Raw genomic sequence first — 27561 nt, 5'->3', positions numbered from 1 at the left:
GCAAACAGTGCATCGGACTCCGAATCTTTTATTTGAGCTGATGATAGCAAAAATTGTGGGTTCTTGGTTACTGCTTTTCAAGTAACAAGTGGCGGGAGTGATGAGGAAGAGGAGAAAGATTGTTTCCTAGGGAGAAAAAAATATGATAACTACGACTTTTCATTTTTCTTTAGGCCTCAGGATGTTCTGGGAAATGCTCTGAGCAAATGCAATCTTTAGCATAACTTAAATAAAAACAACCCACCAAACAATGAAGGCCCTTCACTAGCAGCTGGTTGGCCAGTTTTTTTGGTTTCCCTTTGTTAGTCCTCCTCACCTCAAAACCAGAGGGGTTTGCCCTGGCTCTGCAGGGTGTACGCTCTGGGCAGGCTGGATAACCTGGTAGGGGTGGAGGAGGACTTGCTCAGGAGCTGCTCAGTGTTTTCCCTTAGAAAAGAACCTGGTGACCTTTTATGTGAGTTCTTGTGCCTCTGCCTTACAGGAGTGTCCCTCTGTCCCAGCAGCACCTCTCTGTCCCAGGGCTCTTGCTGGGATATGTGGCTGCAATCTCTTTTCCCTTCTGGTGATTATGGTCTGCAGCAAAGCACTGGCAGCACACCAAGGAAACCACCCCATTTCCTATTCCTTCCTCAGCTGCTGTCGCTGTGCTGGGAACACCTGCAAGCTGCCAAAACAACTGTTGTGAGGGCTAGAAGGGTCCAGACTGGGAATCCTTCCATCTCCTGGCTCCCAGCACGTGGCTCCCGGGCTCACACCTCCGTCGGGGCAGCCCACAGGGTGGGGATCCCACATCCTCCCGGGAGGGAGGAAGGGGAAGCACAACCCACCTCCCTCCTGCTTTTCCTGTGGCTCCAGGGAACCATTCCAACACACCTTGTTATGGCTTTGGCTCTGGAGGTCTTGGCTGTGACGGGAGCCAAGTGCAAGTGCTTCCTGACTCTTCCCTGTTCAGGGTTCTCCTGCTGCTCCCTTAGTCTTGTATCTTCCCTGGTTGTGTCTGAACCTTTCCCTTCACCTGTCTGTGTTCATGGGCCTCCTTTGCTTCACAGGACCGATGACACCAGGAAACTGAATTGATTTTGCATGGGCAGCCGGAAAGCAGATATTTTTTAACTTCAACTAAGTTGATTTTACAATGTCAGTAACATATTTCAGCACGTGGTTGGGGTGGTGATGATATTTATGGTATTTATTTATGGTCACTGTGGTGACATCCAAGAATAGTCTTCTGGAGGAGCTTGTCACTTCTGTACAGGCAGGAATGGAGAAACTTCTGTCGTGAGTGGGCTTCAGGATGAGGATAAATGCTACATGATAAGTGATAAGATACAGAGGGGGGAGATGAACACTCAGATATGCCAAGTTTGCTCTGTGTTTGCATTTGAAAATGATCCTGACTAACTGCAGTTCATTTTCATTCTAACCACACTTAGCTGTCTAATTCTTTTGGAATTGCTTCAGTATGTATTGGTCTAGGTCAAACAAAATGTGAAAGAAGGAACTTCAGGCTCCACGAAAATAGAATGATCTTTGTTTAAAAGTAATTTGTGTTCTCCAATGACAGCAGCATTGATGATACCGTGTACCTAAGCTGTGTTGCAAGCTGTTGTCAGAAATAAAGCTGTCTTAACTAATACAAAGGCAAAAGAAAATGATAAAAAAGAAGTATTTAATTTTAATTTGTTTAAGAAGTTTAATTTGCAGGAGTTTTTGTTGGATGAGATGTACAAAAGGGCTGTTCCCACAGGTGGGAGAGAGGGGGAACCTCTGGGGAAGCAGCAGGCCCATAGTGGTCAGGGGAAGGATCAGCAAGGGCTGGCAAAGTGAGTTGTCTCATGACCTAGGGAGAGTCAGCACAGATTAAATGTGTATTTAGAAAGCTTTTTAGAAGAATCTTAAACATAAGATGAGTGAATGAAATTTGGGCTTGTGGTTGGTTGTCATTGAGTGTGTGAAAATGTGCCTTGTTTTCTTCTCCTTGGAAAGTTGGTCCATGAAAAGCAAAAAGGTGGCACCTAAATAGGCACATGGGAGATGTGGGAGATACATCCACAGGATGGATTCAAGGCAGGGGGAGTTTGATCTTTGCTGTGGTCGGGGCAGAGCTCAGGGTGTTGAGGGAAGAGCTTCTTTCAGTTTTTGCTCCTTGCAGTCTCTTCTGTCTGTTCCTAACCACTGACATTCCCTGGGGTGTGTTTTGCTCTCTGTTGTTCAGGCTTCAGGAGGACACAGTCCAAAGACTCAGAATGGACTTTTGAGTCCTCCCCAGGAGGAGAAGCTCAGCAACAGCCAGACGTCGCTGTATGAAATGCTGCAGGAGAAAGGGCGCTGGGGCGGAGTGAGCCTGGATCAATCAGCTCTGCTCCCTCTGAGGTTCAAAAACATCAGAGAAAAGACAGATGCTCACTTTGTGGATGTGATTAAAGAAGACAGGTAAGGAAAATGGAGCTGTGCAGTGTGAAGTCCTGTAAAGATGAGAAGGCAGTACTGGGGTTCCATATCTTTAGTATTTGTGTGCTTTTTGTCTGATTTCAGAAATTGTTGTCAATATATAACATGTTCTAAGTTTTCTGATCTTCATCTTTCTTCTGCTTAAACTACAGTAGAAACTTGAAGCCAGAAACTTTCTGTTTAAAATATATAAAACCAGTTTTTTCATTGCTTCCATGGTGAACAGCCCTACTGCAGTTGGGTCTTCGAAAGGGAAATTGCTCTTTAAATCACTTGTCATGAAGTAAAACTCCATTTTTCCAATCAAAAATCCTCTTAATGCATATAGTGTGTACCTTCCTCTGCAATTTAAGGTGTTACATAAAACCACAAAACTCCCATTTTTTATAATAAAAGAAAAAGGTTTGGTAGCATGTGACTAATCATGAAATCATACTGGGCTTGGGAGCAGGATCAATAGGGGTGAATTCTCATGGACTTACTACCTACTTAGATATTGAAAAATTAGTTTCTCTGTCTGTTTCAAACAAAAAAGCTTGTTTTGGGCAGAGGAAATATTCTTCAAAATTTAGTAGTGTGGCATTTTTATCACTACACAACCGTATCTCCATTATGGCAGTGACTTGACTGGAGCAGCTAAACAGACAGCTTGAGTTTGTTTTTATTTATGGCTATTTTTATTTTTGTTTCACTGCTTCCAATCAGATTGAGGGTATTTTATCTAAATATCCTTGAAACTGTGTGCTCCTGTGAACTCAGCTCTTTGGAACAGGCACACCATCACCTTTATGGAAACATGACTTAGGCAGGGAGAGGTGAGAGGGAGGGACAGGGATCCCTCTGCAGTCTCTTACCTAGACTTTCTCAGTTTACCTTTCTCCTGTTGCCAACTTGAGTCAAAATTTAGGGTTCTTTACTGTTTTTCTCAGTGTGTGGTCTGTCATAAGTGGCTGAGAATTGAGGTTTAGCTGATATTTCCAAATATTACAAAATAGACGGATTGGGAATGTCCAAATGTTGGCAGAAGTCAGCCAGAACAAGTAGGAATTTTGTTTAAAATGTAACCAGCGCTCTGCAAACTTTAAGTTATAGAAGTAGCTTAATTTATGCAGTTGGTCTGCTGAAGATACCTCGCTCAAGTGCTTGTGTTCCTGGTGCTTTCCTCCTCCACTCCCAAAATGGGTAATTTTTTCTGTTTTGGAAGAAGGAGTGCCATGATTTGAGATCAGTCAAAGCCTGCCTTTTTTTTGGTCTCAATTAAATATCATCATTACCATATTAAGTGGGCCATTTCTTGTTGCCAGGGAAACTTCTCTGCTGAGTTCAGTTCATGTAAACATAACTTTCCAAAAATAATAATCTGATTAATTAGATCTATGCAAACTGCTTTAAGCCTACCAGTTTACACTGATTTTTTTCAACATTTCTCAATGAGAAATGATATGGAATAAGGCATTTAAAAAATATTCTTGGTCCTCTCCTGTAAAACATAATTGTTGGTCTTGATGAATCCAGTACCTATGAGGATCTTTGAATGGGGAATTTGAGGTGTGTCAGGGAGGGGACCAAACTTCCTTGTGGTCATTTTACGGGAATCCCCATTTTCAGTGAGTTTTGCTGTGTTGGTTTGGTGCTGTTGCAAAGCCAAGTGGTCTTCCCTGAGCACAGAGCAGTGATTTTCACTGCAGGGCACTTGGGGATAAATTCCTGTTAACAGAAAATACTTAACCCAGATATGTGATAAAGTGCATAAATTAATCCCACAGGCTTCCTGCAGAGCTGGGAAGGGTTAAACATATCCTGGGGGGATTCAGGAGCCTGTACACTGCATTAGGAAGCTGCCTGGGGCTAGCTGGGAGGAAGTGCTGGACACTGGGGATATTGAGCTCAGCTGTGTGGGTGAGAGATTTTTGCATGCCAAGATTTCACCTTGGAGCTGATACCTCGGCACAATTCCAATGTTCTTTTAAAAATAATATTAATAAAGACAGTGTTAGTGTGCCATGTTTGTATTAGTACATTATAAAAGAATCCTTTTATGAAAGTTACCAGTTCTTACAACTTGATTCTCTCTATTTGACACACAGTGAGTACTTTCTGCTTCAAGTCTGGCTTTACTTGTGTAAAAATCCTCTGCTTTGTTCATTGTAACCTGCACGTTACTATGTTCTTTAAAAGAAAACTGTAGTGTAAGAGTATAGAAGGTTTGAACTAATTTCACTGGGGAAATCCTCAAAGGATTCTTGGTTTGGGGATTTTTGTTTCCAATAAAATTAGGTATTAGGTACCAATAAATACCAGTTAGGTATTCCTTAGGTTATAAACCTTCTGAAGTACAAGAAGCAAGTACTCATGTGCTGATCAGGACAGTACTCGCAATGATCTCTTCAGACTTCCAGAGCAGAATCTCAGGGATGTACAAAGCTCCTCCAGAACTGGGTTCTGTGCAGCCCTTCATCCCCTCCTTGGGGCAGTTTCCTGTTTAAATACTTCTTTATTATTTTTAAATTTCTTTGTTTCTTTCATTTCCCACTTCCCAGTCTTACTTGATCCGGGGAACACCCTGTGCTGGGAGGCAGAGTCCTCCTGCAAAGCAGATTATGTACTTGACTGTTTCATCAAGTGGGATCTTCCTTTTGGAGACAGAATGAGTTGACAGGGAGCTGGGAAGGCCCCGGGAAAGCTGCCTTCACCCTGGTTCCATCGTGTTCCGCCTTCTGTTTCATGCTGCACTGTGCAGCTGGACTGTTCCTCCTACATCCTTAAGCAGCACAACATCACCATCACCACCTCCATTGAGCTTCCTTGCAGGAAGAAAAGGGATTCAACAATACTTTTTAAAAAAACCCAAAAGCTTTCAAAATTTTTATTATAAGATGCTCTTAGAAATGTCTAAGAAAGGTGAGGAATGAAGACAAGGAAGAAGGAAAGAGAGAGGGGTGACTCAAATGAATGTATCCTGTCATTCCTTCAGAGTATCCTGATATTTTTAATGTATTGGCCAAGACCAGAATGTTTGAAGGTTACCAAGTATCTGCCATATTATTGCTTAGACTCTTTTGTCTTCTCTAGCATCAATCTAGGGGTGTGTGTTTGGTTGGTCTTGCATCTCAATTTAAAAAAAAAAAGCTTCCTACGTGCCATCTTGTGCTGGGGAGCTTGTACTTCCAGGCAAACCTCTTACCCAAGAGTTCCATAAAAATAAACAGAAAATAACCCTGAAACCAAACCTCCTTATAAAAATAATTCAGGCACAGGCAAGCTCTGGAGGATCTTTCTTTCAGCTTCTTCATCTGCTTGGAATTTGACCTTGTGTGCATCTCTGGTTTTTGCTCAGAGTCACCAGCTTGGAAATTGCCCCCTCTGACTGTGGCTCTGCAGTTCTCAGGGTGAGAGTAGCACTGGGAAAGCAGCCACCCCATTTTAGATTCGGAGGGATTTTAGAAACAATTCCCTGTAAATAACACATGGAATCAGTTGCTTGAAAATGAGAGGAGGTTCACAGGCAGGGGTGTGTTTGGAAGCTGCACAGAGCAGGGGGGGACAGGCTGTCCCAGCCACAAGTGCCACAGGCAGGTGTGACCTTGCTCTGTGACCCTGGGCACGAAGCACTTGGTGCTCTCAAGTCCCTTCAGGTCCCTGGCACCTGCTCAGGGGAGAAAAGGTTTGCAGATCAAGTGCTGTAGCTGTCATCAGGAAACTTCATTCATAAACCTCGTACAGCTAATGCAAAACTCAAAAAAGCTTTTTATTTTTCTTCCACACAATGGGAAATAAAACCAACTTTTTAATGATTGAAGCCTCTTTTATGTTGTTGTGGGGTTTTTTCACCTTCTGTGGAAAAGATGAAGGTGAAGGAGGGCATAAACACCTTCTGGTAGATGCTGCCTCTGGGTTCCTTAGCCCTGGTGAGCTGGTGTCATTAGTTGTCACTGCCTTTGTTGGTGATGCTGGTCATTCCAAATCTCCTGTTTCAGAAGTAATCTCAGCTCTCCATCTCTTCTCTGCGGCCTGGATCATTAAGGGAATGTTCCCAGTTGAGTTACTGAGTTATTTTAGTGTCTGAAATAACAAGAAACTGCTGTTTTCTAAAATGGGCAATGTTTTTTTTTCCCCCCCATAACAATTTGTCACCTTTGTCATCCTTGGCTTGCTTTGAGTCATAGAATTCCTCCCAAGACACAAATATCCCCCAGCCACGTGTCTCCAGGGGTTGTGTGTCTGTAGCAGGAATTAACCTTTACTATTTGCTGGCTTATGTTACAATTATTTGTACTCATCAGTTAGAGCTGATAAATTTCTGGAAGGACTTGTTAGACTCTTCCTGGAAGTATAAAAGTTTGGGTTTTTTTGTGGAATATTTCCTTTGAGTGAGCAAGTGATGTGGGTAAGAAGATACTTTGGTGATGAAGAGAGGAGAAAAACCACAGGAACTTCAAAGCCAAGTGCCAGCATCCCTAGAAACAGCAGCCACAGACTGGGGGGGCCTGAAGGAGGTACAGCTGAACAAACTGATGTTGATTTTGTCTTCTCTCTTCAGCCTCATGAAAGATTACTTCTTTAAACCACCTATTAACAAGCTGAGCCTCAACTTCTTGGATCAGGATTTGGAGATGGCCTACAGGACGAGCTACCAGGAAGAGGTGTGTTTCTACTGGCGTTGGTTTCTGTCTGTAATCTGTCTAAGCCACTGTCTGTTGTTGGGTTTTTTAACACATTTTGTTGCAGTTGTTTCATTACCAGGGTCATGAAATGTCAAATGTGATTTACTACTCAGTACTGCTGCCCCTGAAAACAGTCTTCTTCCAGTTTATTATAGAACTATGGAATGGTTTGGGTTGGAAAGGACCTTAAAGCCCATCTCATCCCACCCCCTGCCATGGGCAGGGACACCTTCCCCTTGCCCAGGTTGCTCCAGGCCCCAACCAACCTGGCCTTGGACACTGCCAGGGATCCAGGGGCAGCCACAGCTGCTCTGGGCACCCTGTGCCAGGGCCTGCCCACCCTCCCAGGGAACAATTCCTTCCCAATATCCCATCCAGCCCTGCCCTCTGGCACTGGGAAGCCATTCCCCCTTGGCCTGTCCCTCCATGCCTTGTCCCCAGTCCCTTTCCAGCTCTCCTGGAGCCCCTTTAGGCCCTGGAAGGGGCTCTGAGGTGTCCCCAGAGCCTTCTCTTCTCCAGCTGAACACCCCAGCTCTCCAAGCCTGACATCAGAGCAGAAGGGCTCCAGCCCTTAGAGCATCTTTTGCCGTGCCCTGAGTTAGTCCAGTGTCTGGGCTGGAAATCTGAGGTACGTTAGTTACTTCTCACCTACCTTTTCTCCATGTTCAGGTTAATGCTTTAAGTCTTTGGGGTGGCCAGAGAACCATGCTGAGATGGTAAGGACTGTCACTTACCAAAGTGAACGACCACTTGCTGCTTGTCTTCTCATCAAACATTCTGACTGTGAGAATGGTAACTTGGAATTTGATCCTTGTTTAGTCACAGTCTCATGGTTATCCCTGTGGAATCCAAACCTGTGCTGAACTCAGATGTCCTGATTCCATAAGTGTGCTGCATTCAGATACAGGCAGCTCAAAACACTGTGGAGTTGTAAGGAGCAGTAAGTTGTAAGGAACTCGGTGTTTTCTTCAGGATTCTGCACTGAGTCTAAAATTTCCTTAATTCCCTGGGGGGGGGCTAATAATATCACAGGCTTTCCACAGCACTGGATTTCCCTGCCTGGCTGATAGGAACTAGCAAGATAGTTGAAATTTACCTAGAGTGACATTAGGTGTCAGTTAGAACTGAGGCTGCATTTCCACCAGTAGCTGAAAACTTGCTGCCAAGAAAAGGCAATTGCTGTGCCCTCCTTGTTCCTCCCTGCTCCTTCTAATGGCTCTGGTGCTTCTCAGCCTTCCCTGCTGTGAGCAGTTCATTTACTGGCCTAGCATGAAATATTCATGGTTTGTTTTTCTGTTTGGGGCTCTTTCTCTTTCCATCTCGGGCTGTTTTGTGCTGTGTGAACCAGCAGCAGCTCTGGAGAGGTTGGCAAGTGCCAGAGCCAGCAGGAGATAAGCGTCCGGCCGCAGGAAGGGGAATGGGCCCTTCCCTTCCAGCAGCACTAAGCTGTTGATTTGGGTGATCCATCTGCACAATTACATAAGGATTAATTAAGTGTGGGTTTCTTTTCTTCCCAGTATGTTCTGCATCTGAGGGCAGCAGGATTTCTGTTTTTGCTGCTTGTTGCTTTCAGTTTTGGGCAGTGTTGTCACATTCTCCTTAGCAATAACCCCTGTTTGCTTGTTTTCCAATATTTCCAGGTGAGACCTAATTTAATTTATTTTATTTTACTGAAGGAAAGCCCAGTTGTGTTGCAGTTCAGTCTCTTCACTTTGGTCAGGAGCTCCATGCTCATCCTGCAGCACTATAGTTTAGTGGTATCTCTCTGCATAAAGTTCCTGTAGCAACAACAGGGAGAAACTTCCTGTGGGATACAGTCTGCAAAATTTGCAAACTGTACAGAAAATAGTAAATCAAGTACTTTCCAGTAGAAAGATTGGAAAGAGAAGCAAAGCAGAGATAGTAAAGCATACACAGATGGACCCATTAATGTGGCTATGTAGGAAATTCCTAGAAAGAGCAGCAATGTGGCCTGTGCATTCTGTTAGTGGCAAGCTAATAATTTGAAAATTACTACATAAACCTCCCCTGAAAGTGGGAATTTTCACTCTCTAATAGTAACTCTGCAGCACTGGGGCAAAAACCTGTTAAAGCTTTAATATTAGCAGAGTTCTGGTTCAAAACAACAAAGAAATCTTCTTTTGGAGAGTGAAAAGATTTGTCAACACTCTTGATTCTCTAATGGCCTGACAGTCAATGCTGCTGAAAGTGACTTCCAGCACCCCTGAATTCACCTCTGATTATACAGTGCCAGCTGCATGCTCAGGTTGTGATCCCTCTCTGGAATCAGCTCTGCTTCCCAAGAGCCTTAATCTGTTCTCATTTGGAAATGAAGGCACTACTTAGCACTGCTAGAGCATCTTTAACTCTGTCACTTGGGGATACAGTGCTGCTTCCCTTAATTCAACTGATGGCACTTCTGCTACCCCTGCAGCTTAAAAGGTAATTTTGGCACTGAAGCGATGCTGGCTGGATTTTGCAGAGAGGTACAAATGAGGAACAAGTTTGTTTCCCAGTATTGCTGAGTGCAGGAAGTGTTCTGAGGAGCAAAAGAAACTTCCAAATTAAACCAGAGCACTCCAACTGGGTGCCTTCATGGTGACATTGATAACATCATTTCTGTTTTTCTTTGGAACTTGCTTTCTGTGGTCTCTTGGGCAGATACAAACGCTCCTAGGACTGGGCTCACCTTTATAACCAGGATGTGGTGCTCATGATCTGGTTTTCAGCAGGACTGGCCCCAGTAGCACAAAGCACAGCTGCACAAGCGGTGGGCTGGGCCAGGATGGGATGGGAGTGTGTGGTCAGGGGTTATGGAAGAGCAGAACTTGATGTCCTGGGTTCTGATCAATTTGGATTACATACCTTTTAATCTGGTCTGAAAGGGAGATGTGAATTCTGCCACGGGAGCTGTGTCTGTGGAGTTGTGTTAGGAGGATTTTCTTAACCATCAGTGCTAAAAGGGTTATAGTAAAATCTTATCATTATTTTAAGCTAAAATAATTGAAGAAAATATCCCATAACTTATCTTCTACTTGTTACGTTTATGTTTCTTTGCACAGAATAGTCAATTTTCATGTTGTTTTATTTCTGCATCATAATAGAGTGTAAAAATCACCCCAGGCCTGGGGGCTGTGCCACCAATACTTCTTTTCAACACAGTCTTCTCAGGGAGCAGTGACAGCTGTCAAACCACCTCTTCTGCATGTTGTTTCCAGCCAGTCCTTAATGCTGGATTAATGAAGTGGCCAAAACTTCTTCATTCCTTTATTTGTCAGGAGCTGCTGTTCATCATCCAGTTGAATTTGGCAAAATAGCATTTATTCCTTTTCATCCCTTGCCTCAATCCCTGTGTTCCACACAGGTTATAAGGAATGCTCCAGTGAAGACGTTTGCCAGTGCTACCTTCAGCTCACTCCTGGACGTGTTCCTGTCCACCACAGTCTTCCTCATCCTCTCCATCACGTGTTTCCTGAAACACGGAATGGTCGCGTCCCCTCCGCCACCTGCGGCCGTCGTGGTGTTCGTCATCGCCATCCTGCTGGAAGTGCTGTCCCTTGTCATCTCCATCAGGTAAAGAAAGTGTAACAAAGTCTGGAAAGAGCAGGGAGAGCTGCACTGGTGCCTGGCTTGGGAACATTTTGTTTGACAGCATCCTGGGAACTCGCTTGGATGGGCTGTAACACTTGAAGAACAGAGTTAGTGCAGCCAAGGCTCACGGCACATCTTGTGCAGGGGGAACTCCGGCTACAGGAATTGCAGCAGAAGTGTGACTGATAGAGATTACTTAGGGAAATGGCATCTGCACCCCATCCCTGCCCCTCCTACTGTTCCTTGGGATGCCACATGCCACTGTATGTCTTCTCTCCTCAGGACCATCAGAATTCAAACAGAAAATTTTTATCTGTCCCAAAAACAAGCCCACCCAAAAAACCGCTCCTTTAAATTCCAAGATAAAAGTACACAGTTCTGGGGTTAAAACTGACATCAAGTATCAGAGATGCAAAGAGCAGTGCTGCCCTCAAAGAAAGAAAGAAGAGAAATTGCTAAAGGTGCATTGTGTCTGTCCAAAGTTATTTTTTTTTTAAATTTCATGGGTTAACATTGAGATAGTTCATGTTTTCTGTGTCTGACACGTAACAGGAGTCCAGTGTTTCCCCAGAGTGGGAACAGGCACTGCTGCTGAAGGGAAGGGGCACTGGTTTGTCTCTGCAGAAGAGGGGGCACTTGCAGGGCTGTGCTCTAGAGGGGCCAACCCCATACCCGAACCCTTGTCCTGCCCCTCAGCCTCTCCTGTGCCCTCAGTGGGCTTGGCTGCAGGTCCCTGGTTTTTAACAGCAACTCCTCATTCCCCATTTGTACCCAGTCACGCCCAGCACTGGGGTGTTCTGGGCTTTGTGGACACTGCTGGGGTGACTCCTCAGTGAGCAGTGCCCGTGTGGTTCCCCAGGGTTACTCACACACACAGGGGGAGCAAAGAGCACTTTGTTCAGTGCAGCTCCTGCTCTCCTGGGTGTGCTGTGTGATCTACAGATACCCCGTGTAACCTGTCATTAACCCAGGTGAGGGACCTGTTAATGAGCTGTTTGTTTGTCTGTACTGTGGGAGCAAGTTCACTCTGCCCTCCTCAGCCCCGTGCTCCCTGTGCTTCCCTGGCACAACAGCAGGATAAGGGTGGTGTGTGCAAATGGGCATCCTCTCCTGGAGTTCTGCACATCTGTCGGGAATGTGTCAGTCAAAATGCTTTTGTAATTACGAGCTGGAAGCAATTCTTCTGCTGTTTCAAAAGAAACAAGAGATGGGAGTTTGCACTCTTATTTTGACTTTGCAGGGTTGAGGTAAAAAATACCGAATTAATGCTGAAGTTTGTACCTCACTAGGCATATAAATGTGTGCAAGTGTATTTACATCAAAGCTGGCATGTGGAGTAGAGAGAAGTTATCTGTGAAATGCTTTAAAAGATAGCATTTCTTAGCAGAGGTGTTTGGTTTTTGCAATTTGAATAGTTTTTAGAAAATCTAGAAATTCGGAGTTAAGAGCTGTACTGGGAGAAGGTTGAACTGGTAGAAATTTCATTCTAAACTGGGTTAACTATTGCTCTGTCCTCTCTCTTGCATCAGAAATGCATTTTCCCCTTTGAGAAGTTTCTGCACTCTGGTTTGGGTGGGGCAGAAGTTTTTCAGGCAGTTTAATGTGCCCAGGCAGCTCTTTCAGGTGGGCTGAGTTTGGTGGCCATTAACTTGTTCAGCTGGGAACAGCTCAACCACCACTTTCCAGAAGTGCTGCTTTCTACTGTCCAAGTGTATTTGGAGAAAATTTCTGTTCACTCACTTTACAGGTGAATTCTTACTTCATTTTAGTATTTTTCAGTTTGTTGTTTTCCTGTAGTACATTGCTTTTGCCTTGTTTTGTACATTTATAAAAATTATCGCTGTAATCTTAGAAATATTTATAGGTAGATACATAAGGTTTTATTGCAGTCCTGCTCTATAATTGGTGGTTTATGGGTTCCTTAAGGAAAAGGAAAATTGTTGTTTTCAGTCTGTATAGTCAAGAGTTGGCAAAGTGGTTTTGTCTGTGAGTGGCTGTGCAGGGTTTGGCTTCTGCAGCTCTGGGCTGTCAACCTGACCAGTGATCTCAAGACCCCTCAGAGTCTCCTGGTTACCTTGGGAACCAGGAATAGCTGGATGGGGTTTGTGACCACTGCCTTTCCCTGCCCTCTCCTCCAGACCAGCAGGGATGTTTTGAATTTATATTATGTATTTGCTTTTTAGTAAATACCTAAAATACACTTCTGGGCCACCCCAGTCTCCACAACCTGAGGCACACACTCTGTACAGTTCCCCTGGGCCAGGAGGTGAAAATCATCTTTTTCCTCTTCAAATCCTCTTCCGAGTGAGGACTGCTCCCTCTGACCACTCGTTAGGCACAGAAACAGTGCAGAACTTCCTGTGCAGAAATGTCATCCCAAATGACAATCACAGAATACCACCAAGATATCTTCAGGGAGGAGACTGGACTACAATGCCGGGCACAATCCCAGAATTTCAGGAAAAGGGATTATTTTAAGACCAGAAAATTCTTGCCTAAGTTTCACATTGTATTTTCATTATCATGATGCTAAACACCCTGTCTTTAAAGCAGCCTAAATTGTAATTAAATCCAGGACTCAGCCTAGCAAGGGCTGCCTTGGCTCTCGTGGCTCAGCCTTCAGTCCAGCTGTGGGAGGGAGGAGGAGAGCACAGCACTGTCACAGCCTGGGCAGTGAGAAACGACTTCAAATTTGAGTTCTGCAACAGCAAAAGTCCTCATGGAGCAAAGCTTACGAGGGAGAGGAATGTTTTGATTCCTCTGAAGTGTCTGATAATAAATTATTGGAGTACCTATAGATGAGGATCCCACTGTTAGCACAAGAGCCACTTGAAAATTAATTGTATAAAGCTGCACGCAAAAATTGGTGCTTCATTTATGAGCACGTGGAAGATGTCATCTCCTCTGTAAATGTTCTCTGAAGAATGTCCTTCTGCCCACTTGAAATGTAGCTACTTTGACGAGCTCAACTGAAGTGTAAGAGATCCTAAAGTTCTGGTATTTTAAAGGAAATCATTGTCATTGAATGTACAGCAGTGTGTGAGATTTCACTTGGGAGTCTGAGGAGTGGGTCTGCAGGAATATGGGTTAGAGACAGCTGCCCAATATTTAGTGTAAATACAGGAGTTTTGTTCACTAGATAATTTTGACATCTTTTCCTTGAGTAAAGCTGCTTATAAATAAGTTTCTTCACAAAAAATGTGTTGCTTTTGATAGCGTGCTTCAGGGAAGGCTTGTGGGTGAAGAGTCGAGGGCAGAAGAGTGGGTGTTTAGCCCTGTTCAAGCAAGTGAGAGGTGGGAGCACTTTCAGTTGATTCATGCATTTAAAAGGACCTTTCTAGACAGCAAAAAAAAATGTCTCCTGAATGAAGAAAGCAAGTGCAATCCAGCAGTAGAATGGAAATTGTGCTGCTGTCTGACCAAAGAGCTGCCCTTTGCCAGGTGCTTTACCTTCCCAGCCTTGCTGAGGTGCTACCCACCGTCTGTCCTCAGCCAAGACCCTCTGGCCAACACTTGGATCTTCCTAAATTCCTCATGACCAAGAGCAGAAGTTGTTTTCTGTCCCTCGAGCTTAATGAACCAAATCTGTTAACACGACTGATACAGAATATTGATGCTGGGGAAAACAATGTAGTCTCTTTGCCTTTATTTATTTCTAACATCTGGTATTTAATATCCCACCAAATTGCTGCTATGCCAAAAGCTTTTGATTTGAACTCTGGGAATTGATTTTAAACTGCCAGTAAATACAGAAATGATGGTAACAGTCTCCATTAGCCATTAATCATTTATGTCAAAGTTACTAATTTGAACTCCAGCTTGTGTAAACAACTCAGATGCTTTAGCATTAAAGCCCTGTTGAGCTGCCCACTGACACTGCATTATTTACTGATACTGCCCTGTAGCCATTAAATCTGTCTGCAGCTCTCACTGCTGTCTGGATTTAATGCACTCCTGACTTCCTGCGCTGGGAGCGTTGGGCTGGATTCACTGTTACGGAGGAGAATTCCGTCGTTTAATTCCGGAGCACAGAGCTCTGCAATAAACCCCATCCCAAAAAAATCAATGCAAGAAGGTAAAGATTATCAGGAGAAATGTGGTATTGCCCTGGAATTTGCACCTGCCTTTTTTGAAACACACAGCTGCCTAAATAAAGCAGCGTCCTCATGGCGGGATTAACCCATCGGGTTCGCCCGTGGATTTGTTGCTATAGCTCCCACAGGAATTTGTCCTGGCATGGAGGCTTGGCAAAAAGGAAAATGCAAACCGTGGAGTCCCTGGTGTGTGGGTTGGGGTGAGAGACATGAGCTGCGCTGGGCGTGTGCCACGGAGCTGGGGTCTGTGCCAGCCGGGATGGGAGCCACGGAGAGCCGGGAGAGCGTGGGCACAGGTGGCACCAGGCTGCCTTCGCAGGGACCGGGGTGTTCAGGGAGCCCTTGGCCTGGCATCCCTTCCCCTTTCCTTGCTCACAGCTCAGCCCTGGAGATGCCAATGCCCTTCCATTGGCTGTTGGAGAATGGGGGTTTATTTTCAGAGACAGAAAGTTGGGTGCTGATTTCAGACATACTCAGTGCTGGACAACGGGGCTGCACTGAGCACAGGGACAGTTCTGGCAGTCTGTAACTCTTCAGAAACCCCAGTTCTTACTCTAGAGAGCTTTTTTTTTTTTAATCTTTTATATCCAGATTTTACATTTCAGTGCTTTGCTGGAAATTCTGTTTTCCAATGGAATACAGTTAGAATTTTTAGTGTGAATGGATGTCCATTAAACTGGGAACTGGCAAATCTGTGAGCACCCTCTCGTGGGCTCCCGGTGAATTACAGTGTGTTCCATCCTCCCAAATTTCTCTTTTTCCATGCATTTAAGTATAATTTGCATATTTTAACACATGCAATTAGAGAAGAGTTCTTGATGCTTCACAAAATACTCGCAGTTCACAAGTCACAGAATTCCAGACCAGACAATTAAAATCTCATTCACAAACACTTTATATTTAAAGGTGTGGAATGAGTGTCAAACTGGCATAAAGAAATTTAAATTTAGCTTGGTTTGTGTCAGGCTTTTATCCAGCGTAAAACCTTGTATTTCAGACAACAGGGTTAAAAATGAGTGGGCATCTTTTCTCTTTTTAGAGATATAGGTGATAATGGGTAATACCTGTGACTTTGGAGACTGGGAATTTCATATTTAATGTGTGTTCTTCGGGATTTTTTTGGCTGTGAGCATCTCTGTCCAAAAAAAAGGTGTGGTTCTGTACTTTTTGGGCTCTGTAGTCCAGAATTACCTGCCTGGCCTGAGTCTGATAATTCCACACATCCCATTAATGGCTCTGGATGCAGCTAACTGTGCTACACCACCTTTTTATGTCTTAAAAATAATTATGCACTTGAACAGCAGTTGCAATTTTTCTCAAGTGACAAATGGTGAGCTTTGAGAAGGAAGTTATCCCAAGGATTTATTTCTGTCGATAAATACTACTTTTCTATGCAATGCCCTTGAGCATTAAGCATCCTTTTACCTTCCCTTATTCATTTTAGCAATTAGAGCTGCTCTCATTTGAGAAGCATCTCCAGTAAGCTGCTCTCCAGAGCTCTTCCAGTTGGCTCCTTCAGCTCTTCACAGGTTGGGGCCGTGGTTTTCTCGGCAGCTCGAGGCGAGAGCCGTTCCTTCGCGCGTTGCTGGTGGGATCCAGCTGGGCGTGCGATGCTCAGGAGGAGCGGGGCGGGTGCCAGCTGGCCTCCCAGGGGCTCAGCTCCTCCAGCTCAGCTCCTGCCAGGCTGCCAGCTCGCAGCCCACGCTCCCCTTCCCCTTCCCTAATGACAGGGAATGGAGCCTGCCTGCAGACAGGCTGGTTGCAACTGGGAGAACTGGTTTGGGTTGCAGTGTGATGGGTGCTGGCGCTGCCCTGCTCCTCAAACATTCCTGGTGTTATTTTCAGTAACTTTAACTTGTAAAAGCTTTCCCTCTCCCTGCCTGCTTTATTTTTGAAAGGAGAGGAGTCTTCCCTGTGCTTAACCTTCCAAGGAAATGAAATTTGGCTTTCAATTTGCTTCCTCAAAGCCATCATCCCAAGGCTCTCCCTCCCTTTGCTGACCTTCCTCACCAGAGCAAACACTCGGTAATCCAGGCTGGATTATTCCCTGGAATCACCAGCAGGTGCTGTGGCACGGCACCTTGGTTGCTCCCAGAGCCTCAGTGATGGATTTGAAGCTGTATTATTACAGGTAAACGAGAGGTACAAGATGTGCTGCCATTAACAGCTGGATCCCTGATTTCCTGTGTTCCAGGATGGCGTTCTTCCTGGAGGAGGTGATGACTTGCACCAAGCGTCTCCTGGAGGTGATATCTGGCTGGCTGCCTCGACACTTTTTCGGTGCAATCCTGGTTTCTCTCCCAGCTCTTGCAGTTTTTTCACACTTCACCTCTGATTTTGAAACAAATATACATGTAAGTTGTCGAACTCCGTTCCATAATGTGACGGTTTGGAGCTAACAAAGCTTATTGCTTGTCTTCCTTCCTCCACCTCCCTCCTGCTTTACATCTGCTTGATACAGATCCCTTGGAGGGATGGGGCTTTGTGGATGACGGAATTCCTAGTTTGTTATGTAAACACAGTCATGGTGAAAGCTCTCAGACAAAAGAGAGGATACCTAGAAATTCCTGCTGCTTGCATACCTTCTTCCTCTTAGACCAAGCACTTCTGCAGGAATTTTTTTCAGATAACACAAGTGGTTTATCTCAGGATTATCGTCCTGGGCTGGATTTGGAGTTTGGAGTCAGAGAAGCTGTATCAGTGAACCTCAACAGTGAGAACAGTATTAGTGAGGGGTGCTTGGGCTTTGCAGAGTGAGATGAAGGAACTCGAAGAAGAGAGAGCACTTGGTACCTAGAAGTGGTCATTGCAGGGGCTGTGGGAATGGTTAAAGGAATAGCAATAGCTGCCTTCTGAAAAGGAATGGAAAGAAATTCGCGTATTTAACCCAGACACAGAGATCCATAGGGAACTCGGTGTCTCTGTTATTAAAAGCACTCAGAAGGGGAGAACAAGGGGTTAAACATTCATAGAATCACAGAACGGTTTGGATTGGAAGGCACCTCTTGTTCCAACCCCCTGCCATGGGCAGCAGTGAGGAGGGGGAAGAACAGTTTAATTTAAAGGCCAACTGTAGCATAAAATCAAGGCTTTAAAACTGTGAATAAAATGGCCTCAAGCTGGAAATGAAAGATTGTTTCTCTGCAGGTTTCTCTTAGGCAGCACAGTGTGCAATCCTTCCTTTCCAGGATCTTCAGGGAATTCTGTTTCACAAAGCTCTTGCTATTTCAGGGCCCTGGGTGTAGGTAATGACCAGATCCTCTTCACTCTTCCTATCACAGCTTATTCCTGGGTACCGGGAAGTGTTTATTCCATGGGAACGTGTGACCACACGTTTTTTGGTCCTTGCTGATTTAAACACACATCCCGTGGTTATCACAGCCACAGGAGGGTGTGGTTGACATTCTGTTGCATCCCATGCTTAACTGCAGCTTCTACCTTTTGGAACTTTAGTTAAGAATTTTTAAGCTGTAAATTGATTTTTTTTGTTAATTCAGTTTAATGATGGTCTTTCCCCTGCATGATTAAACTAACTGTAGGAATGTTTTCCTCAAGGGAAGGGAGCTGAAAACCTTTAAATCTCTCAAATCTGTCCATTGATTTTGATACCATCCCATTCATCACCATCCTTGATCATCTCTCCAAATGTTCCAGATAAGGTCAGAAGAACCACTTCATGAGTGTGTTCTCAATACAGCAGGTTAGGATGAGTCAAAACACTTCAGGCAGCAGCAGCAAAATGGTGATTTTCATCACCAAACTGAGAATGAACTTTGCTTTCTTTCCTCTTGCAGGTGCTCCAGAGTCGTGGGGCTGTTGGCTCACTCTCCAAGAGATGTCCCAACTCGGCTTGTGCTCAGTGTTTCCACACTCACGGAGCTCTAGGAAATGGAGTCAATCTATAGAGGGTCAGGTAAGTGTCCTCCTTTACTATGACATGGTTTTGCAAAGTTTTTTTTTATTCATAGCATTTTATAGCCTCCCTGGATATAAAATAATTAAAAAGAAAATTAACAAAAACAGCCATGAAAAAAAAAACTTTCCAAAGCCATGCATCCATAGTAAAATCCAGCACATCCTGACCCTCTATAGGCTGGCTTCATGCTGGGCCATCACTTGGAGTGAGAACCAGTGCTCTGCCACTTTAGGAGACCTGAAATGGGGGGAAAAAAGTAAGTTAAAGTTATGGTTTTTTATGGACACTTCAGAAATTCCTTTTATCCATTTTGAAGTCGTTTAAAAAACCAACAGTTGTGCTTGTGGTTTAAAAATGGTGAATGATGTAAGGATTTTTCCCATACACTGTGTCTGCTCTCAATCACATGCTTGTTTGTTATGCCACAGGACTGCCAGGCTGCAGAGTCTGCGCTTCAGCTGCACAGGACACCTAAAGGGAGAGAGAAGGGGAGAGAATGATCATTTCATGCTGTAAAACACAGCATAAAGCTAGACCAGAACTCCTTAATCCCAGTGCAGAGTCTCTGGTTTAGCTTGGATGGTCATGAATATTCTTGGGAAACCAAAATTGGCACATCAACTTGAGAGTTTTGAGCACCATGAGGTTGTACCTGGGGAAATGAAGGTGCTCTGGGCGATGCATCTGTCCTGCACCTCCTTTCCTTTATCCAGTAAAGTTGTGGAAAGGTAAAGGGGTTTTGAGATGGGGCATTTGGAGCAGAAAATGTGAAATTGTCCTTTCAAATTGGCACAAGTGGCCATGTTATCGAGCTGCCAGTGACTGAAGCTGCCTTTTGTCACCAAGGCAGATCTTTCCTTACCTGAGTTCAGCTGTTACAGGACAGTCTGAGAACATTCTCTGAGAAGTGTTTTTAAAAGCAGGCAGGTGGGTGAAATTGCATTCTGCACTTGCAATGCAATGGAATTTCAATACTCAGTTTAAAGCAGGCAGAATCTAACCCCAGCAGTGGAGAGGGGGTTGCCAGGAATTTTCACCTTCTTTTTTTCCCTTTTTTGGAAGAAGAAGAGGCACTGAGCTTTTGGCAAAGGTAAGCTGGAGGCGCTGGGCATCGCTGAAAGAACGGGTGTGTGATAAAATACTCCATCCAGGGAAAGTGGTGACAAACCACCTGTGCTAAAGGTTTTCTTGCTCCTGGAAGGGAAGATGTCCATCTTCACGTGGGATCACTCCCTGTGCCCATCATCCAGGCGGAGTTAGACCCTTCTCCCCGCTGTCCCCCTTTCCCTGCCGGCGTGGATGTGCAGAAGGGCCCTGGGCAGCCGTTAACTCCCGTCTCTCTCTCTGTTGCAGTACACCATGTTCATGTGTTGTGCCATTCTCATCACCATTGTGCAGTACTGTAACTTCTGCCAGCTCAGCTCCTGGATGAGATCCCTGCTGGCAACCGTGGTGGGAGCAGTGCTGCTCATCCTGCTCTACGTCTCCTTGTGCCCCACCAGGTGAGCCTCACCCCGCGGCTGCAGGGGAACAGATCTGGGCTTCTCCCCAGGGAAACAAGGGTCTGATGCACAGGATTTTGCTGTCTGCCATGACTTTCTCCAGCATCTCAACTTTAATGATTTTATTTCTTCATTATTTATTTCTTTGAAGGATTTCAGGGGGCCCTCTTCTGTGTGATACTCTGTCCTTCCTGATGTGTTTCTAGGACACAGTTACAGACCCACAGAATTGCCTTTCACCACTAGTTTGAAAATCGATTTTATTAAGGAATTTCCCAGGTATTCGGTGGTGCCAGAGAGCCCAACTGCTCCACACCACCCCTCTGGATTTATTTTTGCCCTTAGGAACCACGTATTCTTCTTCCACCTCCTTCCTCAATGCATTTTCCAGTGTGGAAGGCAGGTGCTTAGGTTTAATGGGATCTAATACCCAGTTCCATTCTCAGTTTCCTGCCTTTTCAGAGGACTCTGCAGAACAGTAACCAGAGGAATCAAGATAATGCAGTTTCTGTGCAATAACCTTAAGTTTTTCCAGTTTTCCTCTGATAAACAATTTTCCACAAGAACTTGTTTGCAATATTCTCCTGCTATTTTCTTGCCAAGAGAGTCAAGGGGGTCCTTCCAGCCTTCTGCTCCTGTTGGGAAAATTTTATAATCAACTTGTACTTCTCAGTGGCTTAGGACCCTCTCTTGGGATGGACTTAGCAAGGTCTTCTCCTCAGTTCCTCTCCTTCAGAGACCTGCTGAATCATAAGGTGAAAAACGTGAAAAAAAAACCCCAAACAAACCAAAAAGAGTTTGCAGATACATGTTTTAGTGAGTATTTAACTTTAATTCCCTCTTTAAGTGTCTTCAGTGGTCTCTTTTAATTTTGATCAAATTTATATTTTAAAAAAGGGAGAATAAAAGTGACCCCTTACACCTGTTCACATCTATGATTTGAGGTGGCTGTAAGGGCTGAAGGGAAAAAGTCCTGTGAAAAAAATATCCTGGAGCTGGAGTCAGTTGACAAATGATCTCTAGATCATATTGACTACAGAAAAATCCCTTTCTTGTCTGTCTGCAAAGGACTTGGACAAGGAGGGCAGAGGAGTTCTCTCCAGCTCCAGTGCAGAAAAGGAGTGTTTGGGTTCTGGAGCCTCCCTTGTCTCTTCATGGATTTGTCCCATTGGGTTCAGGTTCCCGGTGAACCATCATCATCTGTCCCCCAGCACTGAGTGGGCCTCTCCCAGTCACAAAGACTTCTCCCCTTGGCTTTTGCCTTTGTAGTGCTGGTGCTTTCACTGGCCAGCCACAGCTTCCCTGAGAACTGTGGAGTCACAGAACCCTTGGGGTTGGAAAAGCCCTCTGAGACCATCGAGTCCAGCTGTTTCCTCAAGGCCACCACTAACCCAAGTGCCACATCCACAGGGCTTTTAAATCCCTTCAGGGATGGGGACTCCACCAGGGCTTTTGCTGAAGGCATTTTTTTTCCCCTAATATCCATCTAAACCTCCTTTGGCACAACTTGAGGCCATTTCCTCTTGTCCTGTCTCTTGTTCCCTGGGAGCAGAGGCCAATCCCCACCTGGCTCCGAGTTCCACCCCAGGTTTGGTTTTCCAGGGGAATTAGTAGAGAGCAGACCCTTGATGCCATTTCTTGATTCCATGGTTGCTCTTCCCTAATTCCCCCAGCAGGAGTTCCTGGAGCTCGTTCCCTCCCAAACCTGCAGCCGTGTCTGCACAGAGCTCCCTGGGGCTTCCTGGCAGAGCCTTGTAAAAGGGGTAATGAAATATACTCCTGGACAAGCTCTGTGGTAAGACTTTGTGCAGAAAGAAAGCCACAGAACTGGGGATTTTCCCTGCATTTCAACTTCATTAAGGGGCTGGGAATGGCTCTTCCAAAGCTGAGAGGTGGAGACCTTGCTGTTGTGTCAGGTCACAGCATCAGCTTCTGCTGAGTGTAAAGGGGCTCTATGACTGTTAAGAAATCCCATTGTCTTAATAAAAGTTACTAATGATGGGGTGTTTCCACCTGTGGTGTGAACAGCAGTGACCATTAATGGGCAAAGTTCAGAAATCATGGAATATGTTGTTACTTCATCCACCAAAAATAAATATTTCAAGTAATAGAGCTGTTCAACTGCAGGTCTGAAAAGGTGATTGACAGAATTGATCCCAAACAAAAGTCATACAGATTTAGTTAGTGAAACTCATTACTTCAGTTTGTTAATAATCATCTTTTTGTTTGTCTCTTACCATGATTCTGATAATATTTTTTGTCACAGTGGCAATTGCAGCCCTGTCTGCACCACAGACAGATCCATTCTGCAGCTTTACTTCTTTTTCCAGTTGTTACTAATCCTGAGAGGTTGATACTCTCTTGCTACTTGATTGCAGGAGAGAACTTGTAATGCAAGTAAGTAAGAAAAGTGCTCAAACTACTTATTTTCTCTAATGGCATCTTCAAAAACAGGTTCTGTGTTAGGGTTTTAGGGATTTTTGGTTTGGGTTTGGTTTTGGTTTTTTGGGGGTTTTTTTGTTTGGGTTTTTTTTGGGTTTTGGGGTTTTTTTTCCTTTTTTGTTTGTTGTTTGTTTTTTGTTTGGAAAGGTTGGGGGTTGTCTTTTTGTGTTTTATTTTTAAAATCTTTGTGCTTTGTGCTCACATAAGATGAAGGCATAATGGAGTCTTAGAGTTCTGGGATTGCTTTTCCCCATTTCCCAGGTAAGATAGGATTGTTTAACAATTACTTGTTCCAGGCTTCATGAAGTTCCAGTTTCCCTTTAGAGGGATTTGCATCTCTGGCTGGTTCCTTCTTCCAAACAGATAAGTCATGTTCAGACAAAGTTTATGTGAAGCTGCTCAGGTCTGCAGTGCAGTTATTGGTCTGTGTAATAGAGAAGTTTAAAATTTTGTCTGAAATGCTGCAGGATGGTTTGTTTATTGCTTTAACTTTCCCTCTGAAATCAATGCTTTTTTCATTTCAGCTCCATGGAAACTCCTCATCTAGATTTGGCACAGAACTTTAGGTAAGTTTTATATACAATTACCATCTTTATATTTAAGGATAGAAACATTTTCAGTGAATTATATGTAGCAAAACTTTGCATCCACAGTAATAACTTGGGAATTCAACAAATTGGTTCAGCAAGTTGTGTTTAAGCTCCTCGTGTAATTTCCTTTACAGATGACTTGGGTATGACCAAAACTCATCAGGGCTGGTGCTGCAGTCGCAGAGTTGTGTAATGATATTTTCTCCTTAAATTGAATTTCTGGGAAATAGAACTATGGAGGAGCTATTTAAAACAGCATCTGTTTTTCTGGTAGCAGCAGTTTTTAGAGCATTATCTGTACACCACGAGCTGTTTATTTGATTTCCTTGGCTGATTTGCACCATTCAGAAGCAGTGTGAGTTGGATGCTCTCACAGCTGGGCAGGTGAGAATTCCCTGGTGTAGAGGAGCTTCCTCTGGAAAAGCTGGATGTGCAGCCAGCTGCCTTCCCAGGATGGGATGTGACAGTCTGGGCCTGGCTGTCACCTCGCCTGGGCAGAGCAGGGAGTCATAAAACTGAGAGCAAAGGAAATTTTAGCCCCTAGCCTTTCAAAGCAAACAAAAATCCCTTCCTGGGTTATTAATGGCCCCTTAAAAAAAATGTGTTGAAGACTCACTCTGATTATTTTAGTGTTGAGTTTCCTATGGGTTTATTTCAAGTTTTTTCAGTACCATTTTTAAGTGTTTTTACTAGTCTTTGGTATTGGACAAGTCTGTGTTTGCTAATTGCAAATTTGGGGGCAATATTTGGGCCGTGTTGGGTTGGATTGAACTGTGGATGTGTGACTTGGTAATGCATCTAAAAGGGGTTTTCGGAGGCATGTTGCTTTTCCTGGGAGGATGTGTCAAAACAAAATTACTTTTTAATAACTTTCATCTCTACAAATGATGTGGTAGTTTAGAAAAACACGTGGGGTTTAGTACAGAGGGGTGAGGACTGTGTTTCTTTGGGTATTTCTTCACCAAGGACTCAGCACTTACTACAGTGTTCGGGTTTGGGGGGCTTTGGCTTTTCTTACATGGGTTTTCCTTTTTCCTGGTTTTGATTTGTGAAAGTTCATTTTTCTAACAGAATTCCAGTTCATTGAATCCAGAATGGAAATTTAAAGCCAAAAGAATAGAGGCAGCTTTTTATTTTTTGTAAACATTAAAAGTGTGGTGATCACTCCAGTAGTGTCTTAGGATCAGCCTGAGTTTGGCTCCTTAGAGTTTTGATCCTTATTTTTAGTTTATGAAGCTTTTGTGCTGCTCAGCATTACAAACCTCTTCCCCAGAAGCTCAGCAGGCTCCTGGCCAGCTGCTAATCACTGATCAATAATTCATCCTGCCTTAAATCACTGACAACTGGGTCTTCCCCTTAGTGATAGAAATCTGTGAAAAGATCACCTGTCAAGCATAGTTTTCCTGCAGATACTTTTCTTCCATAAATATGTAACTTCTTACTCATGACAGGTGAAGGTGAGAGTTGCTGAGGACCAAACCATGGAGGTGTCTCTTGTGAGCAGGTGTGGAGTGAGCTTTGCCTCCTTTGCAAAGCTTGGCTTGTGATCTAAAGGCCAAGTAAGGCAGTGACCAAAATGCCTCACTCATTAAACATTTCTAAACTTAATTTTTCACTTTTTATTAGGATGTTGTCTGTGCTCCTTCAGCTGGGGAAGAGACCCATGTGCTAATTCTGCTCAGCACTGCCCTTCAGTCCAGCTCCCCTGGCCTGACCCTGCCCAAACTTGTACATTAACAAATATTGGAAGTTAAAAGAGAGAACTGGGAGTTAATCCTGTTCTACCACTAAACAGAATTTGGCTTCTTTTTTCAGGGCTCTTGTGCTGTATGTTATTGTATATCACATTTCTAGAGTACAGAATTTCCCCTTTCTTCTGGTGGTGAACTAATAAAAAGGTGATACTCCCTTCACCTAACAAAATTTTTTGCTGCACCTTTCTGCCAGAATTAAATAAATCAGGTTCCTGGCTTACCCCACTCACCACAAAAGTTTTCCTGTGTTCTAAGAGGGCTAGACAAGCTTATGTTTTCTTTTAATGAGGTTGTTCCCTTTCCTTGATCAAGAATAGAGATCATATTAATGTTGCCTGGGAAGAGAGACAGCAGTAATGGTAATGAAGTCTTAGCACAGAGTTCATCTCTGGACTGTCTGTAAATAAAAATACGGAGTTTGCCTTGTTTTCCAGGCAGCCCAGTTCTTCAGCCCAAAGGATACAACCGTGAACTTTGTCTTTTAAGCAGGAAATATTTCTCATTTTCATTCCTTCCTCACCTCAGAGCAGGTGGGATGTGTCACTTTCCAGTGTGGCTGCTCAAGGGGGAACAGCAATGGGCCACTTGAGTGGAGACTGACATCACCTGGTTGTAGGGAAGGGTTTATAGGAATCCACTGCACGTTTTTCATGGAAAGCAGCAGTTTGATCCCCTTTTCCACATTGTTCCTCCCTTGCTTTCCTCTCTCAGGTTTATCAGGCAGAGGCATCCTCTTTCAGTATAGCAAGATACCCAAATCCAAACAGGGGTTACTGGCTCAGAAGCAAACTGGCTTTCCAAAAAGCTCTGTAAGTGGAAAGCCATTATCTTTTTGATTTGTGATCAAGCCAAAGGAGATTCTATCTCCGGAGTCTCACTTGTTCCATGTTCACAGCCTGGATGGAGGTGCCAAGTTAATAGTGAGGGGGCTGTGCCAGGCAGCATTTCACCAGTTTGAGTTAAAGAAACATTGTCAGCTCAAGATTTCAATTTGAATGACTTCTAAAATCAGTTTTCTGCTGCAGAACCTCATAAAAAGTAGAATTGAGAAAGGTTGTGGAGGGGGGTTGATCTTTTCTGTTGGAGGTGTGGGGGAGTTCTGCTTTTCGTTCCAAAGGGTGACTCCAGGTCATGACTGCTGCCTGGGGGAAGTGATTTACAGTCCTGTAGGTCCTGTACCCTGCTCACTGCAGCATCCACAGACTGGATTTCCAAATGAGGACGATGCAGTCGCTCTCTCCTTCAGGCTGGAATCGGGGCTTTCCATACTGATGCAGTCACATTGGGATAAAGGTGCCTGCTCTGGAGAAGCCACTGCATCTTCTTCTTGGGATCCCAGCCCCTTCCCCCATTAACGAAAGGAGGTCAGTGCACAGCGAGTCACTCCCTGCACATGCAGATCTCAGGAGCCAACGAGGTCAGGCCCCGCTGAGCAGATCATGGAGAGCTCCCCGGTGCTGACGCTCCAGGGATGGGGAATGGGAGGCAGCAGCTCCTTCCCTGAAGGCAGATTCTGCCTTCCACTGTTCCTGACAGAACATTGGTGCTGCTCACCTAATTCACTGAGGAGGAGTTAAAGTACTTTGAGGAGTGTTTTGTACAGCAAACTGTAAATAAAAAGCCTTTAATGACTTAAATAAATCCGTGTGGCTGATGTTAGAGCGGATTATCTGGATCAGACTCGTACTCTCAGAGCAGTAACAGAGTCATTGCTCAGGTCCTCTTGCAGATCTTCACACAAGATGTGTGAAATAATGAACTCAGATTCAGAGAAAAACCTGAGTTGTGCTCCTTATTCCAGATTCCTTCCTCACTTTCCCCAACCTCTTCTTTCTTTCCAAGATCTTTTCTCTTACCTTCCCTTCCTTCATTTTGTTTTATAAGCCCATCAAGCTGGGAGGGCATTTTGTCACCTCCAAAATAGGTAGCAAGGATTGTATTTCAGGAATTGTTCCCTTCAAGTCATTGAATATGGAATATTTTGGGCTGGAAAAGACCTCCAAGATCAGGGAATCGTAGAATATCCTGAGTTGAAACGGACCAACAAGGATCATAGAGTCCAACCATTAACCCAGCCAAGGCCATCACTAAACCATGTTTATGTCTTAGTCTCTGACTTGTCTTTCAAGGGAGGAAATAAACGGGTTCATAACAGAGGTTCTGTTGAGAATAAGGGAGGAAGGAGTGTCTTGGTACAGCAATTACAGGAACCTGATGGTGGGGCCCTACTTTGAGTTGAGACATCTCCTTTCATGATCCCCTTGTGAAGAGGGAATAAAATGAATATACACCTTCACTTCTGCTGGGAGAAGTATATTTATGCTAGAAAACAGAAGAAGTAATTTCCAATGTAATTTGTCCTATCTTTCATCTGAAATTCAACCTGCACACTCTGTATTGTAAATATTTCACTCACGGGAAGCTTTTTTCCTCATAGGCTTTCTGTGAAAAAAGTTAGTAGATACAAAGAACGTGGCACAGAGAAATGTTTTTGGATATGGGGCACGTTCATCTGTCTCACAGCTGTGCTGTGGTTTTGTTTCATCACACTTTTCTG

General features: G+C 44.2%; 1 protein-coding gene across 2 annotated transcripts in view; it reads left to right on the top strand.

The window, feature by feature from the left end:
* ADCY9 (adenylate cyclase 9) overlaps nucleotides 1–27561 on the top strand; it is an 88577-nt gene that overhangs the window by 53010 nt on the left and 8006 nt on the right. For both annotated transcript variants that reach the window (XM_032125497.1, XM_032125496.1), the window contains 6 exons: nucleotides 2216–2433; nucleotides 6992–7094; nucleotides 10480–10688; nucleotides 16995–17154; nucleotides 20070–20218; nucleotides 23185–23226. In XM_032125497.1, the coding sequence (XP_031981388.1) occupies nucleotides 2216–2433; nucleotides 6992–7094; nucleotides 10480–10688; nucleotides 16995–17154; nucleotides 20070–20218; nucleotides 23185–23226 (881 nt within the window). The remainder of the gene's footprint in view (nucleotides 1–2215; nucleotides 2434–6991; nucleotides 7095–10479; nucleotides 10689–16994; nucleotides 17155–20069; nucleotides 20219–23184; nucleotides 23227–27561) is intronic.

Source organism: Corvus moneduloides, chromosome 16 (assembly GCF_009650955.1).
Source record: "Corvus moneduloides isolate bCorMon1 chromosome 16, bCorMon1.pri, whole genome shotgun sequence".
NCBI lineage: Eukaryota > Metazoa > Chordata > Aves > Passeriformes > Corvidae > Corvus > Corvus moneduloides.
The sequence above is the reverse complement of the archived record's forward strand: the minus strand, read 5'-3'. Positions and strand labels throughout refer to the sequence as shown.